We start from the raw sequence: 16828 nt of genomic DNA, 5'->3' as shown, positions 1-16828 counted from the left end.
CCTAACCAGGTGTTCTACTCTGCTAGCCAGCACCTCTCCTAACCAGGTGTTCTACTCTGCTAGCCAGCACCTCCCCTAACCAGGTGTTCTACTCTGCTAGCCAGAACCTCACCTAAACAGGTGTGTTTCTTTCGCCTCCAGATACAATGGTTAACAGAATCATTGGACGGCTCACAGTATATAATTTACCTCGATAGGATTTAAAAATGGACAACACTGGGAGAGCAAGTTACAAAAGGACAGCAGATTGAACCACTAAAGTTTACACAAGTAACCATTTACTATGACTTACCCATAATGCATTCATCACACTATAAACATTTCATAAACGTATTATAACCGGTGGCAACCGCATTATTAAAGGTCAATGAAATATATTTATAGCTTATCTATAGCGTAATCAATAGCTTTAGATATCTTAATAAATGCAGCATTACCATGACAGCCTGGTGTGAACATCATGTCATGTTATACATACTGGGACACCTAGTGGAGACATAACAGCATGACTAAGGAGTTCATTCACTTACACACAGACACACAGCTTGACTTGGGAGCGCTGGAACGGCACATTTTGGGGGAATTGGCTCCTCTTCCTCTATTAAACATAGACAGTGCAGTATGAAGACAGGCAGACACTGCTTCTCCAATAGAAATCCTCAATCCCTCTTGTCGTGGAGACTTTCGGTTCGCTAAACTCACATATAGAAACACGTCTTCGGGTCGAACGGTCGTGCCGCGTCGAACTGCGATTGTGCGGGCCGTCAAATCTAAAGGTACTCCTTCGATATGAAGTTGTTTTGTGACGAAAACGTGTCAGTTTGTCCTGTTCACAAGGTTGGAGTAATAACACGTTCAGCTACTGAAGACACCTGTTCATTGAAATACATTCCAGGTGACCACCTCATGAAGCTGGTTGAGAGAATGCCAAGCGTGTGCAAAGCTGTCCTCTAAGCAAAGGGTGGCTACTTTGAAGAGTCTCATATATTTTGATTTGTTTAACACTTTTTTTGGATACTACATGGATTCCATATGTGTTCTTTCATAGTTTTGATGTCTTCACTATTATTCTACAATGTAGAAAAAAATACAAATACAAACCCTGGAATGAGTAGGTGTTGTAAAACTTTTGACTGGTCCTGTATCTAAACATACACTGAACAAAAAAGTGAAACAACTTCAACGATTATATTGAGTTACATAAGGAAATCAGTCAATTGAAATAAATACATTCATCAAATGTTATTGATCACATACACATGGTTAGCAGATGTAATTTTGAGTGTAGCGAAACACTTGTGCTTCTAGTTCAGACAGTGCAGTAATATCTAGCAAGTAATCTAACAATTCCCCAACAACTACCTAATATACACAAATGTAAAGGGATGGAATAAGAATATATACACATATAAATATATGGATGTGCGATGACCGAGCGGCATAGGCAAGAAATCAGCCAATTGAAATAAATTCATTAGGTCTTAATCTATGGCCGTCACATGACTGAGAATACAGGTCACAGATACCTAAAGAAAAGTGGGGCATGGATCAGAAAACCAGTCAGTATCTGGTGTGACCGCCATTTGTCTCATGTAGTGCGACATCTTCTTTGCATAAAGTTGATCATGATGTTAATTGAGGCCTGTGGAATGTTGTCCCACTCCTCTTTAATGGCTGTGTGAAGTTGCAGGAATTTGGTGGGAACTGGACCACGATGTCGTACACGTCGATCCAGCAGGAAGGTGTCCATACTAACGCTTCTCATTCATCTAATCGTTCAGCTCAACCCAAGGTCCCACCAACCCAAGGTCCCACCATGCCTCTGGACTGCAGGACTACCTGTGGGCGGCTACCTGAAACACAAAAACACAGGGGTTTAAATATAACAAAGTTTGAATCGTATGATCCAACAATTATCCAATAGAAAGGCTTGATTTGTTAAACATGCAAATTGGTCACACCTGTGACAGGTACATCCCTCATTATAAAGGGATATAACACAGGTGTGTCCACTCAGAAACAACTGAACATGAGTTGGGCTCAAACCATAGAGACAGTTAGAGGACTCAACCTTGTATCTGTCCCATTATGGKGTCTGTGAGAGCAYGGGCAGYGCCATTGAAGCCATCTCCATACWGAAGTAGTCAATTATCCTCTTCTGTTACTTCTATGAGTTGGTTAACAAATTGAAAGGGTGCATACTGCCCCCTGGAGGGTGTTGTTTGAACAGGTATAAGGCCAAGCTTGGTGATTTACTGCCAGCTGCAGTTATGGAATGTTTGCTGATCCCTCATGCTGACCTGAATGGAATTATATGATTCTTCCTCAACCCATTGGAAATTACACTGAGTTGACAACTTCAAAATGGTGAAAGTCTTAAATGGCGCTGCCCATGCTATAATTGACATTTTGGTTCACTAGAGTGCTCTATCTATCTCTATGGTTCACACACACACACACAAAGTGGCAGGTTAACAGCATGAGATTGACACATTGTATACAAATCACAATAACCCCCCATTTGCCACATGTATTTATTGTGTGACACAACAAGAGTTGACCGAGGTGGGATTACCTGAACCTGGAAGCCATCCCCAGCTAGATAGATTTCCAACATGGTGGAAGATGGCACTAAGAATGGAGGAAGAAGGTAGGTGTATTTTCATGTTTCATCTGTTTTTTACTATAGTTTGATGTATTCAAAGTAATGAAATGATGGAGTTCTGTGTGTGGTGTTTAATCTGTGATGACTAGCCTTGTAAAGAGGAACCTCTGGCAGAACTAAAGCTTGTCTGAGGTGGTGTACCAGCTGTTGTCCAGTACCTGAGGTGGTGCACCAGCTGTTGTCCAGTACCTGAGGTGGTGCACCAGCTGTTGTCCAGTACCTGAGGTGGTGCACNCCTAACCAGGTGTTCTACTCTGCTAACCAGCACCTCCTCTAACCAGGTGTTCTACTCTGCTAGCCAGAACCTCCCCTAAACAGGTGTTCTACTCTGCTAGCCAGCACCTCACCTAAACAGATGTGTGTTTCTTTCGCCTCCAGATACAATGGTTAACAAAATCACTGGACGGCTCACAGTATATAATTTACCTCGATAGGATTTAAAAATGGACAACACTGGGAGAGCAAGTTACAACAGGACAGCAGATTGAACCACTAAAGTTTACACAAGTAACCATTTACTATGACTTACCCATAATGCATTCATAACATTATAAACATTTCATAAACGTATTATAACCGGTGGCAACCACATTATTAAAGGTCAATTAAATATATTTATAGCTTACCTATAGCGTAATCATGTCATTCTTTGCAATAGCTTTAGATATCTTAATAAACGCAGCATTACCATGACAGCCTGGTGTGAACATCGTGTCATGTTATACTTACTTAGACACCTAGTGGAGACATAACAGCATGACTAAGGAGTTCATTCACTTACACACAGACACACAGCTTGACTTGGGCGCGCTGGAAGGGCACATTTTGGGGGAATTGGCTCCTCTTCCTCTATCAAACATAGACAGTGCAGTATGAAGACAGGCAGACACTGCTTCTCCAATAGAAATCCTCAATCCCTCTTGTCGTGGAGACTTTCGGTTCGCTAAACTCACGCATAGAAACACGTCTTCGGGTCGAACGGTCGCGTCGAACTGCGATTGTGCGGGCCGTCAAATCTAAAGGTACTCCTTCGATATGAAGTTGTTTTGTGACGAAAACGTGTCAGTTTGTCCCTTTCACAAGGTTGGAGTAATAACACGTTCAGCTACTGAAGACACCTGTTCATTGAAATACATTCCAGGTGACCACCTCATGAAGCTGGTTGAGAGAATGCCAAGCGTGTGCAAAGGTGTCATCTAAGCAAAGGGTGGCTACTTTGAAGAGTCTCATATATTTTGATTTGTTTAACACTTTTTTGGGGGGTACTACATGGATTCCATATGTGTTCTTTCATAGTTGTGATGTCTTCACTATTATTCTACAATGTAGAAAATAATACAAATAAAAACCCTGGAATGAGTAGGTGTTGTAAACCTTTGACTGGTCCTGTATCTAAACATACACTGAACAATAAGTGCAACAACTTCATCGATTATATTGAGTTACATGAGGAAATCAGTCAATTGAATTCAACAACATTTTATTAATTTATTTATCACATACACATGGTTAGCAGATGTAAGTTCGAGTGTAGCGAAACGCTTGTGCTTCTAGTTCAGACAGTGCAGTAATTCCTATCAATTCCATAACAAACTACCAAACACACACAAATCTAAGTAAAGGGATGGAATAAGAATATATGGATGTGCGATGCCCGAGCGGCACAGGCAAGAAATCAGCCAATTGAAATACATTCATTAGGTCTTAATCTATGGCCGTCACATGACTGAGAATACAGGTCACAGATACCTAAAAGAAAGTGGGGGGGTGGATCAGAAAACCAGTCAGTATCTGGTGTGACCACCATTTGTCTTATGTAGCACGACATCTTTGCATAAAGTTGATCAGGATGTTGATTGAGGCCTGTGGAATGTTGTCCCACTCCTCTTTAATGGCTGTGTGAAGTTGCTGGATATTGGTGGGACCTGGACCACGATGTCGTACGTGTCGATCCAGCAGGAAGGTGTCCATACTAACGCTTCTCATTCATCTAATCGTTCAGCTCAACCCAAGGTTCCACCATGCCCAAGGTTCCACCATGCCCAAGGTTCCACCATGCCTCTGGACTGCAGGACTTCCTGTGAGCGGCTACCTGAAACACAAAAACACAGGGGTTAAAATATAACAAAGTTTGAATCGTATGATCCAACAATTATCCAATAGAAAGGCTTGATTTGTTAAACATGCAAATTGGTCACACCTGTGACAGGTACATCCCTCATTATAAAGGGATATAACACAGGTGTGTCCACTCAGAAACAACTGAACATGAGTTGGGCTCAAACCATAGAGACAGTTAGAGGACTCAACCTTGTATCTGTCCCATTATGGGGTCTGTGAGAGCATGGGCAGCGCCATTGAAGCCATCTCCATACWGAAGTAGTCAATTATCCTCTTCTGTTACTTCTATGAGTTGGTTAACAAATTGAAAGGGTGCATACTGCCCCCTGGAGGGTGTTGTTTGAACAGGTATAAGGCCAAGCTTGGTGATTTACTGCCAGCTGCAGTTATGGAATGTTTGCTGATTCCCTCATGCTGACCTGAATGGATTATATGATCTTCTCAAACCCATTGGAAATTACACTGAGTTGACAACTTCAAATGGTGAAAGTCTTAAATGGCGCTGCCCATGCTATAATTGACATTTTGGTTCACAGAGTGCTCTATCTATCTCTATGGTTCACACACACACACACAAAGTGGCAGGTTAACAGCATGAGATTGACACATTGTATACAAATCACAATAACCCCCCATTTGCCACATGTATTTATGTGGTGACACAACAAGAGTTGACCGAGGTGGGATTACCTGACCTGGAAGCCATCCCCAGCTAGATAGATTTCCAACATGGTGGAAGATGGCACTAAGAATGAGGAAGAAGGTAGGTGTATTTTCATGTTTCATTGTTTTTTACTATAGTTTGATGTATTCAAAGTAATGAAATGATGGAGTTCTGTGTGTGGTGTTTAATCTGTGATGACTAGCCTTGTAAAGAGGAACCTCTGGCAGAACTAAAGTTGTCTGAGGTGGTGTACCAGCTGTTGTCCAGTACTGAGGTGTGCACCAGCTGTTGTCCAGTACCTGAGGTGGTGCACCAGCTGTTGTCCAGTACCTGAGGTGGTGCACCTGCTGTTGTCCAGTAGCTGAGTTGGTGCACCCAGCTGTTTGCCCAGTACCTGAGGTGGTGCACCAGCTGTTGCCTCAGTACCGTGAGGTGGTGCACCAGCTGTTGCCCAGTACCTGAGGTGGTGCACCAGCTGTTGCCCAGTACCTGAGGTGGTGCACCAGCTGTTGCCCAGTACCTGAGGTGGTGCACCAGCTGTTGTCCAGTATCTGAGGTGGTGCACCAGCTGTTGTCCAGTACCTGAGGTGGTGCACCTGCTGCTGTTCCTCCGTAATCAGGATGTTCTTCACTAACCTTTACTTGGTGATACAGTACTTTGTCATCGATTCGGAAGTCACTGGTGTCATCTGAACTCCCATGGCTAGTTGAAGTTTATAAAATGTGCTGTTATTAAAATAAATCAATGTTTCCACCATAAAGTAATCCAACAATGTATACTCCGCCATCTTAGAATATGTGAACAACTTTAAATACCTAGGTGTCTGGTTAGGCTGTAAACTCTCCTTCCAGACTCACATTAAGCATCTTAAATCTAAAATCGGCTTCCTATATCGCAACAAACCATCCGTCACTCATGCTGCCAAACATACCCTCGTAAAACTGACTATCCTACCGATCCTTGACTTCGGCGATGTCATTTACAAAATAGCCTCCAACACTCTACTCAGCAAATTGGATGGAGTCTATCAAAGTGCCATCCGTTTTGTCACTAAAGCCCCATATACTACCCACCACTGCGACCTGTATGTGCTCGTTGGCTGGCCCTCGCTTCATATTTGTCGCCAAACCCACTGGCTCCAGGTCATCTACAAGTCTTTGCTAGGTAAAGCCCCGCCTTATCTCAGCTCACTGGTCACCATAGCAGCACCAACCCGTAGCACGCGCTCCAGCAGGTATATTTCACGGGTCAACCCCAAAGCCAATTCCTCCTTTGGCTGCCTTTCCTTCCAGTTCTCTGCTGCCAATGACTGGAACGACTTGCAAAAATCACTGAAGCTGGAGAATCATATCTCCCTCACTAATGTTAAGCATCAGCTGTCAGTGCAGCGCACAGATCATTGCACCTGTACATAGCCCATCTGTAAATAGCCCATCCAACTACCTCATCCCCATATTGTTATTTGTTGCTCCTTTGCACCCCAGTATCTCTAAGTGCACATGCATCTTCTGCACATCTATCACTCCAGTGTTTTAATTGCTAAATTGTAATTAATTCGCCACTACGGCCTATTTATTGCCTTACCTCCCTAATCTTACCTCATTTGCACAGACAGTATATAGATTTCTTCTATTGTGTTATTGACTGAACGTTTGTTTATTCCAAGTGTACTGTTGTTTGTGTCGCACTGCTTTGCTTTATCTTGGCCAGGTCGCAGTTGTAAATGAGAACTTGTTCTCAACTAGACTACCTGGTTAAATAAAGGTGANGGTGGTGCACGAGCTGTTGCCCAGCGCCCATGGTGGTGCACGAGCTGTTGGCCAGCGCCCGAGGTGTTGCTGCTGTTCCTCCGTAATCAGGATTTTCTTCACTAACCTTTACTTGGTGATACAGTACTTTGTCATTGATTCGGAAGTTGTTATATAAATAAATGTTTCCACCATAAAGTAATCCAACAATGTATACTCCGCCATCTTAGAATATGTGGACAACTATAAATACCTAGGTGTCTGGTTAGGCTGTGAACTCTCCTTCCAGACTCACATTAAGCATCTCCAATCCAAAATTAAATCTAGAATCGGCTTCCTATATCGCAACAAACGTCACTCATGCTGCCAAACATACCCTCGTAAAACTGACTATCCTACCGATCCTTGACTTCGGTGATGTCATTTACAAAATAGCCTCCAACACTCTACTCAGCAAATTGGATGGAGTCTATCACAGTGCCATCCGTTTTGTCACTAAAGCCCCATATACTACCCACCACTGCGACCTGTATGCGCTCGTTGGCTTGCCCTCGGTTCATATTTGTCGCCAAACCCACTGGCTCCAGGTCATCGACAAGTCTTTGCTCGGTAAATCCCCGCCTTATCTCAGCTCACTGGTCACCATAGCAGCACCAACCCGTAGCACGCGCTCCAGCAGGTATATTTCATGGGTCACCCCCCCCAAAGCCCATTCCTCCTTTGGCTGCCTCTCCTTCCAGTTCTCTGCTGCCAATGACTGGAACGACTTGCAAAAATCACTGAAGCTGGAGAATCATATCTCCCTCACTAACGTTAAGCATCAGCTGTCAGTGCAGCTCACAGATCATTGCACCTGTACATAGCCCATCTGTAAATAGCCCATCCAACTACCTCATCCCCATATTGTTATTTTTTCTCCTTTGCACCCCAGTATCTCTACGTGCACATTCATCTTCTGCACAACTGTCACTCCAGTGTTTAATTGCTAAATGGTAATTACTTCCCCACTACGGCCTATTTATTGCCTTACCTCCCTAATCTTACCTCATATGCACAGACTGTATATAGATTTCTTCTATTGTGTTATTGACGGTACGTTTGTTTATTCCAAGTGTAACTCTGTTGTATGTGTCGCACTGCTTTGCTTTCTTGGCCAGGTCACAGTTGTAAATGAGAACTTGTTCTCAACTAGCCTACCTGGTTAAATAAAGGTGAAAATAAAAAAGTATATAAAAAATCTTAGACTCTGTGTCTTCTCTCATTGATCAAGACAGGTGGGTGTCCACCCCAAAGGGCTGCACCTCATTTGAGACAGGTGGGTGAACACCCCAAAGGGCTGCACCTCATTTGAGACAGGTGGGTGAACACCCCAAAGGGCTGCATCTCATTTGTTTGACTCAGAAATCAAGCATTGCATTTGACTGCCACTCTTCTATTTGGATCAATGAGAGAAGACACATCTATGTGATAACATGCAGTTCAGAAGTCTTTTCTGCTGTTTTGTTTTAACATCAAACTAAGTATCATTCCAGGAGTTCAAATCGCGTCATTGTTGAGTCTCTGTGGCTAGAAATCAAATCAGGACGTTCCAAGCTATTAGTTAACTCTGTGTTAATATATATATATATCAATGCCATAGAAACATAATGATGAGGAGACTCCCATTTTTCATACAACTCAAGGATGCACAAGGACGACTTAACAATTTCTGTCTCTCTCCTCCAAGTCAGGAGATGGCAGAAGGTAGCAGATACTGCTGCTGGTCCGGTGTTCGCTGCCGTTTCCTCATCCTGCTCGTCACAGTGGCGGCCATCTTGTTCTTCACCAACCACCGGTCAGCAGAGTGTSTCCCAAGATGGTGGGCAGAATACCATGGTCGTTCAGTCAACACCAGTAGGGAAGTAGTTTCTCTCAACTTCACTGACTTTACCATAGACGCTCATGAAACTGCATCTGCCAATTCAACAGATCGTCAGACTTCACTTATCCACTCTACTCAACAGGCCATCAAACTCAACACAACACATAATGAAACTAGTTCCGTCACGTCTGCACTGACCATCACTGATCTGATCACAGAGGTCAAGGCAGTTCGGGCCACTCCTCCTCCGTATKTGTCCCCAGGACCGTACCATGTAGAATACCCATCAGAGTACATCTTCATCCTGGATGAGCCAGAGAAATGCCGGGAGCAGAACCCCTTCCTGGTTCTGATGGTGCCAGTGGCGCCCTATAACAGGGACGCTCGTGAGGCCGTCCGCAGTACTTGGGGCAGTGAGAGGCAGGTACTGGGCAAAGAGGTCCGTCTGTTCTTCCTGCTGGGACTGCCCAGTGGAGAGGAGACAGAGCAGCTCCAGGAGAAGGTGCTGCAGGAGAGCAAAGAGCACCAGGATCTGCTGCAGAGCGACTTCATAGACAGCTACAAAAACCTGACCATCAAGACCATGGTGATGATGGAGTGGTTGAGCTCTCGCTGCCCCAACGCCTCCTACGCCATGAAGATCGACTCAGACATGTTCCTCAACGTGAACACCTTGGTCAACATGCTGCTTCACGCTCCAAAGCAGAACTATATGACTGGACTAGTGGCCCGACGGGGTGTTGTTCTAAGAGCCCATAAATCCAAATGGTATCTTCCAAAGAAGGTGTTTCCTGAACCGGTATATCCACCTTACGCTCTGGGCCTGGGCTATGTCTTCACCTTAGACCTCCCCAGGAAGCTGGTGGAGGCGTCCAGGCATGTTAAAGCCGTCTACATAGAGGATGTGTATCTGGGACTGTGTATGAGACACCTGGGCATCCGGCCTACTGACCCCCCCAATGGAAACCTCTTCCATGTTTCCCCTGTGGCTTATGACCGCTGCACCTACTCACGGCTGATAGCCACCACCACATACAGTATCACTCACCAGGTCAACGCATGGACAGACCTACACAAACCTGGTCCTCCCTGCTGATCTCATACATCACTTCCTCCCTGCTGATCACATACCCCAACAAACTGACTGATGTACCAATCCCTTCCTCGTTTTTTGTTCTTGCCAACGATGTAAATCTGGTGAATTTGTAATGCATTTCCACTTTGATTAAAATGTTTAATGATCATGATGATGTTACTGAATTTGGATTAGATACACTTCCAGTCTTATATCCTTTGTGGTGCTGTGAGTTACTGCAACCCCCAAGAAAAATCTACATTGGGGAACAAGTTATTGTACTGAGACGTGACCACAAGAAATGTGCAGAGGTACAATTGTGTGTGAGAGTTATTTTTCTACTTTATTTGAATAAATGTTTTTATTTCATGGCCTAACTGTACATAATGAGTAATTTACTACTTGAGTAGTTCTCATCATTGTTACAAAGATCTATCCATGCTCATAGTTATGTATGGTCACTAGAAGGTTTACAAGATCATATGGTTTATGTTTATAAGGCATATGAACTAGTTTYTTGAGAAGCTAGCCGGGGGACCAGCGCTGGTTTGGTTCTGGGTTCAGAGATTATTTAAATGATAATGCCCAAGGATATATTGGCACGGGTGTTGTTAGGCCTGAGACAAAGTCAAGGGTGGGCAAATTTGTCAATATATCCCCCAAACACCGGACATTATCACTTTTATACAATGGATTACCAACATATTCAAATAACGATTGACATATTTTCATTAAAAACATTATTCTGATGAATTTATTCATTCTATTTCATCCTTCCACAAGATATAGTCCTGACACAAATCTAGGGTAGCTACCCAAGCCGGCTGGTTTTTMGTTCTATCGGTTCGGTTGCCAGAGACGTGACCCAGTTGTTCAGTCTTTTTGTTCTGTATCTATGGACGCACCCCAGTCATTTGTTCTAAATGTTCCATTGCCATACTGGCTGGCAGCGTTCTTATCCCTTGCTTGCTAGCTAGCCAACCACGGCTAACTTACAGTCACRTCAAACAGTGCAGCCAGAATAACAACAGTAGTTGCATTTGTTTAAGCTGTTTTCTAGTGACATTTATTTTGATACATCCATAACAATGAGCAAATAAGCACAATTTCGCCTCGCATAGAAAACATTTCTCACTCGTCAGGACACTGTTGTTCAGAGGAGCCAACAACACAGCCAACAACACAGCCAACAACACAGCCAACAACACAGCCAACAACACAGCCAACAACACAATCACTTCAAACTGAAGCTGGAAAGAATGCAAACTCTGGCACTTCATTTCGTCTGACTTTTTCAATTTACATTTCTTATATCCTTAAAAATGATGCCAGCTGATTCATGATTTAGACTGGCTGAGAAACGCTGCCTGTCTGTCTTGTCCCGACTGTTCATTACTATGGGACAGCTGGAGAGAATTTGAATATTGAAGCAATGTTGCAAATGTCAGAGAGAAAGCAAGGTTTATACAAATCTCCGCTGTTGAAAACTAAATGTTAGTCTAAAAGCAATGTGAGATAATGTCTAGATGCTTTTCATAGTGGAGATCAAGTTCATAAATTGCCTGGCTGGGCTGACGAAACGTTGTATTGCGAAGTAAGATGGAACAAAGTAAAAAGGCATTTTAAGATCATAGATTTAGCCGGTGGTAACTTGTGGAATAGACACCGGCTGGAATGCGGTTTTAACCAATCAGCATTCAGGATTAGACCCACCCGTTGTATAAAAGTTGTATATAGAATTATTATTTTTTCTATACAAACACGAGTATAAACAATGGTTAGCAGAATCGTTTGAGGGCTCACAGTATACTGTTTACCTCGATAGGATTTTATAAGATGGACAACACTGGGAGAGGACTGCAGATTGAACCACTGAAGTTCACAGAAGTGGATTATATCAACCAGTGAAAGCGAACATCGTGTCACTGTTATAGTCTTACCTAGTGTCACGTTATAGTCTTACCTAGTGGACACAACAGCATGACCAAGGAGTTGAATCCCTAAGTCCCTGAGACCATTGATAAATAGGTAATTGACTAATACACAAAGAGAACATACTATTTATACACACTAGTGGGATACCCCGCCAGTTATACTACATGTAGTCATACAGCAGGTACAGAGACTAAGAGTTCTGCCTTATCAATTTACCAAAGTCCAGGTTCCAGAAAACACCCGGCATAAGACATCTTACAGCCATAATCAAACTAAACAAGTAAATATGGAAACTCCATGTGCTTGAATGATCTGTCCAATTCACATTCACATTCATATTCAAGTCAAGAAGAAAATCTGACCGGTGTGGCTCCATGTCGACATCCATGTGCAGATGTCTTAGAGAATGCCATAGACCCAGAGTTCTTATCTTAACAGGAAGGCCTAAGGTGAGTTTTAAAACAAACACAACTTTTTTTGGGGGGGGTGAGAAATCTCACTACTAAATGGCTATTTCTTCTATATCATCTCTATAAGAATGAATCTAATCCAAGGTTGTGTCTCTGTGTATAAGCACAGTTTGGATTTAAGGCTGACTTAGCATGTAAAAAAACGAAAGACCCAAAATTAGTGCAGAGATACCAAGGCCCATAGGGTTCCTTTCAAACGTAGTGCACTACATAGGGAATAGGGTTCCATTTTGGACACATTGTATCCTAGTGCACACATTGTATCCTAGTGCACTACATAGGGAATAGGGTGCCATTTTGGACACATATGTATCCTAGTGCACTACATAGGGAATAGGGTTCTATTTTGGACACATATGTATCCTAGTGCACTACATAGGGAATAGGGTGCCATTTTGAACACGTACGTAACACTAACTTAATCCAAGAGATTAAATCATCTGTCTGGGTACAACACATGTGCATGCCACAGGGATGGTAACAAAGACTACTGTCACCAGGTAGCGTCGAGGGTTGGCAGGGCATACAGTCTTCTGGAGCACGGTGAAAGTGGCCAACACGGGGACAGAGTTATATGTCATGTCCTCGTGCTTGTTGATGATGCAGCCCTTATACAGACACTCAGCCACCATGATTTTAGAGGGAATCCTGTCCTCTCTCTCGTCGATTCTGGAAGAGAGCAACGTAGTGAAATTATTTCAAGCCCAATGTTATAACACAGCCTGATATTATCAGAAATGTCCACTTATTAAATATATGCGTTGATTTTGATGAATGGCATCAACAAAATGAAAATACATGCCATTAATACCATAATTAAATGATTAGTAACTATTTGACCTTTTCCTAGGCTTACTCCATTCTTTGTGTTTGTCTTCAAAATGTTTGAAACATCATGTCAATCATGGCCCATCAGTCCTGCCATCCATAGCTGACTATTCATTTGAGAGTTCCCGATTCCCCTAGTCCCATCCTTCAGGTTATCAAACAAAGTGGCAGGACCAGGCTGTTGGAATTAGGCTATTTACATATTGTGCTATTTTACAGACGCTGACGGGCGATACCTTACCTGTACCGCCAGGGGGAGAGAGAGCGGTTTTGCACCGATGGCAGAGACGCAGTGTAGAGTTTGAGGCTGGGGCAACTCTGTCTGTCCCAGTGCGGTTGCAGGTGGAAGCTGTCAGACACAGCCGTCCTAAAGCAGTGGATGCTCATTGTGAACCTTGCAGCCCGCAGATCCACACCCCTCTGATTGAAACATCTCTTTGCTGACGACAGCCGTGCAAAACTCACGCAACTGCAGATGCAAAGAATTAACATCTGGAAAACGGCGAAGAAAACAAACGTTTTTCATGCGATAACAATATAACATAATACAGTAGATCGTAAATAATAATAATAAATCAATATGCATAGCAGAAGTTTAAAACTCAAATGATTCCMAAAAAAATTATAAAACAACGAATTGATCGTTTGACACGCACATCGAACCCATTAGCCTATAACAACCTGACCTAAACATATTCCATTCATATACAATGTAATTAAATATAATTTAAAATAAGATTTAAATTATATATTTCAAAATAGCATAAGGCTTTAATTCTGCAGACTGACCCGTGTCATCCTCCAACTGTTTTTTTTAAACGAAAAGTCAGGTGGCTGCAGGAGTCTGTCTCCTCAATGTGCCATGGTCGCTCCTTCTCTGTCACTGTTTATATAGTGACAGTTGTAGGCCACTTTCTCCTGGGGAAACCCGAGACGGAAATGAAACGATTAAACTCTATGCTGCTGCAGTATATTACACACCTTTTCCTCGACCGCTTCATGCTAATCACTGACAAACAGAATGTCGGGATACGCAGTGGCGTCATTCAAAGGAATGCGAGATTGATTCTAGGTTATTCCTCAGCAAAACTCAGTACGCTAGATTTGAATTTGATTTTCTATTCAAATGACCATGGTTGTATTATTGAACTTGAAACGTTCACTTTGCACTTTAGGAACAGTTTTAAAATGAGAAAGTTATTCTACTTTTACTCCAAATATAATATAATATAATATATATATATATATATATATAATATATAATCTAATAATTCCCTCCAACATGATTTGCCAGGGTGTTGTGGATGAGGATGGTGGATGAACGCAACATCTGCCTCTGGTGCCATGTTCGAATCCAGCGATAGAAAGTTGTTTATGAGATTAAGATTAGACGGTCACAAGACGCAGGCCTCCTTATTGTCCCTAGAATTTCTCAGCAAACAGCTGAAGGCAGGGCTTTCTCCTATATAGCTCCATTTTTATGGAATGGTCTGCCTATCCATGTGAGAGACACAGACTCAGTCTCAACATCTTTATGGAAGACTCATCTCTTTAGTAGGTCCTATGATTGAGTGTAGTCTGGCCCAGGGGTGCGAAGGTGAATGGAAAGGCACTGGAGCGAGGAACCACCCTTGCTGTCTCTCCCTGGACGGTTTCCCACTCTCYACTGGGATTCTCTGTAATATGCCTAACCATATTACGGGGGCTGAGTCACTGGCTTACTGGTGCTCCTCCATGCCGTCCCTAGGAGGGGTGCGTCACTTGTGTGGGTGATCTTCCTGTGATCTTCCTGTCCGGGTTGGCGCCCCCCTTGGGTTCGTTCCTTGCGGGAGATCTTCGTGGGCTATTCTCAGCCTTGTCTCAGGGTAGTAAAATGTAAGATATCCCTCTAGTGGTGTGGGGGTTGTTCTTTGGCAAAGTGGGTGGGGTTATATCCTGTAGCCTGGTTGGCCCTGTATGGGGGTATCGTCGGAAGGTGCAGCAGCTGCAATAATTTATGTGTCGGGGGGCTAGGGTCAGTCTGTTATATCTSGAGTATTTCTCCTGTCTTATCCGGTATTTGCGTGAATTTAAGTATGCTCCCTCTAATTCTCTCTCTCTCCCTCTCCCTCCCCTCCCGGAGGACCTGAGCCCTRGKACCATGCCTCAGGACTACCTGGCMTGATGACTCCTTGCTGTCCCCGGTCCACCTGGTCGTGTTGCTGCTCCAGTTTAAACTGTTCTGCCTGTGGCTATGGAACCCTGACCTGTTCACCGGACGTGCTCCTCTACCACAACCTGCTGTCTCTAACTCTGAATGATCGGCTATGAAAAGCCAACTGACATTTACTCCTGAGGTGCTGACCTGTTGCACCTCACGACAACCACTGTGATTATTATTATTTGACCCGCTGTCATTTATGAACATTTGAACATCTTGGCCATGTTCTGTTATAATCTCCACCCGGCACACGCCAGAAGAGGACTGGCCACCCCTCATAGCCTGGTTCCTCTCTGGGTTTCTTCCTAGATTCCTGCCTTTCTACAGAGTTTTTCAAGCCATCATGATTCTACATCTGCATTACTTACTGTTTGGGGTTTAAGGTGGATTTCTGTATATCACTTTGTGACATCGGCTGATGTAAATTTGATTGAAAAAATGTGATTGATTCATTGTGATTGACTGGTCTATCTTCAACGTGTTCCTAATCGATCACCAAACATTTCTGTAGAAAAGCCAAAGATAAAGCCTTGCTGTCCTATCTATTAGTTCAGTTAGTTCAACACTTGATTCAGAGGCCCTGTTGGAGGCAGGTGCACTTGATTCAGAAGCCTGTTGGAGGTAGGTGCACTTGTTCAGAAGCCCTGTTGGAGTAGGTGCACTTGATTCAGAAGCCCTGTTGGAGGTAGGGGCACTTGATTCAGAAGCCCTGTTGGAGGTAGGGCCACTTGATTCAGAAGCCCTGTTGGAGGTAGGTGCACTTGATTCAGAAGCCCTGTTGGAGGTAGGTGCACTTGATTCAGAAGCCCTGTTGGAGGTAGGTGCACTTGTTTCAGAAGCCCTGTTGGAGGTAGGTGCACTTGATTCAGAAGCCCTGTTGGAGGTAGGTGCACTTGTTTCAGAAGCCCTGTTGGAGGTAGGTGTAGTTGATTCAGAAGCCCTGTTGGAGGTAGGTACATTGATTATGAAGCCCTGTGGAGGTAGGTGTAGTTGATTCAGAAGCCCTGTTGGAGTAGGTACAGTTGATTATGAAGCCCTGTTGGAGGCAGGTGCAGTTGATTATGAAGCCCTGTTGGAGGTAGGGCACTTGATTCAGAAGCCCTGTTGAAGGTAGGTGCACTTGATCAGAAGCCCTGTGGAGGTAGGTGCACTTGATTCAGAAGCCCTGTTGAAGGTAGGTGACTTGATTCAGAAGCCCTGTTGAAGGTAGGTGCACTTGATTCAGAAGCCCTGTTGAAGGTAGGTGCACTTGATTCAGAA

General features: G+C 43.5%; 1 protein-coding gene across 2 annotated transcripts; it reads left to right on the top strand.

The window, feature by feature from the left end:
• The first annotated feature begins 2047 nt into the window (after nucleotides 1-2047).
• Nucleotides 2048-10870, top strand: LOC111980290 (beta-1,3-galactosyltransferase 1-like). 2 transcript variants are annotated; one of them, XM_070449177.1, is made up of 2 exons: nucleotides 2048-2650; nucleotides 8926-10870. In XM_070449177.1, exons 1-2 carry the CDS (start codon nucleotides 2616-2618, stop codon nucleotides 10154-10156), a joined length of 1266 nt encoding a protein of 421 aa, XP_070305278.1. In that variant the 5' UTR covers nucleotides 2048-2615; the 3' UTR covers nucleotides 10157-10870. The 2 variants fall into 2 exon arrangements, with proteins under 2 accessions (XP_070305278.1, XP_070305279.1); XM_070449178.1 differs by lacking the exon at nucleotides 2048-2650 and adding an exon at nucleotides 8467-8555.
• Nucleotides 10871-16828: the final 5958 nt, after the last annotated feature.

Source organism: Salvelinus sp. IW2-2015, linkage group LG20 (genome assembly GCF_002910315.2).
Source record: "Salvelinus sp. IW2-2015 linkage group LG20, ASM291031v2, whole genome shotgun sequence".
In the NCBI taxonomy this organism is placed as follows: domain Eukaryota; kingdom Metazoa; phylum Chordata; class Actinopteri; order Salmoniformes; family Salmonidae; genus Salvelinus; species Salvelinus sp. IW2-2015.
This window is presented reverse-complemented; position numbering and strand designations above follow the sequence as displayed.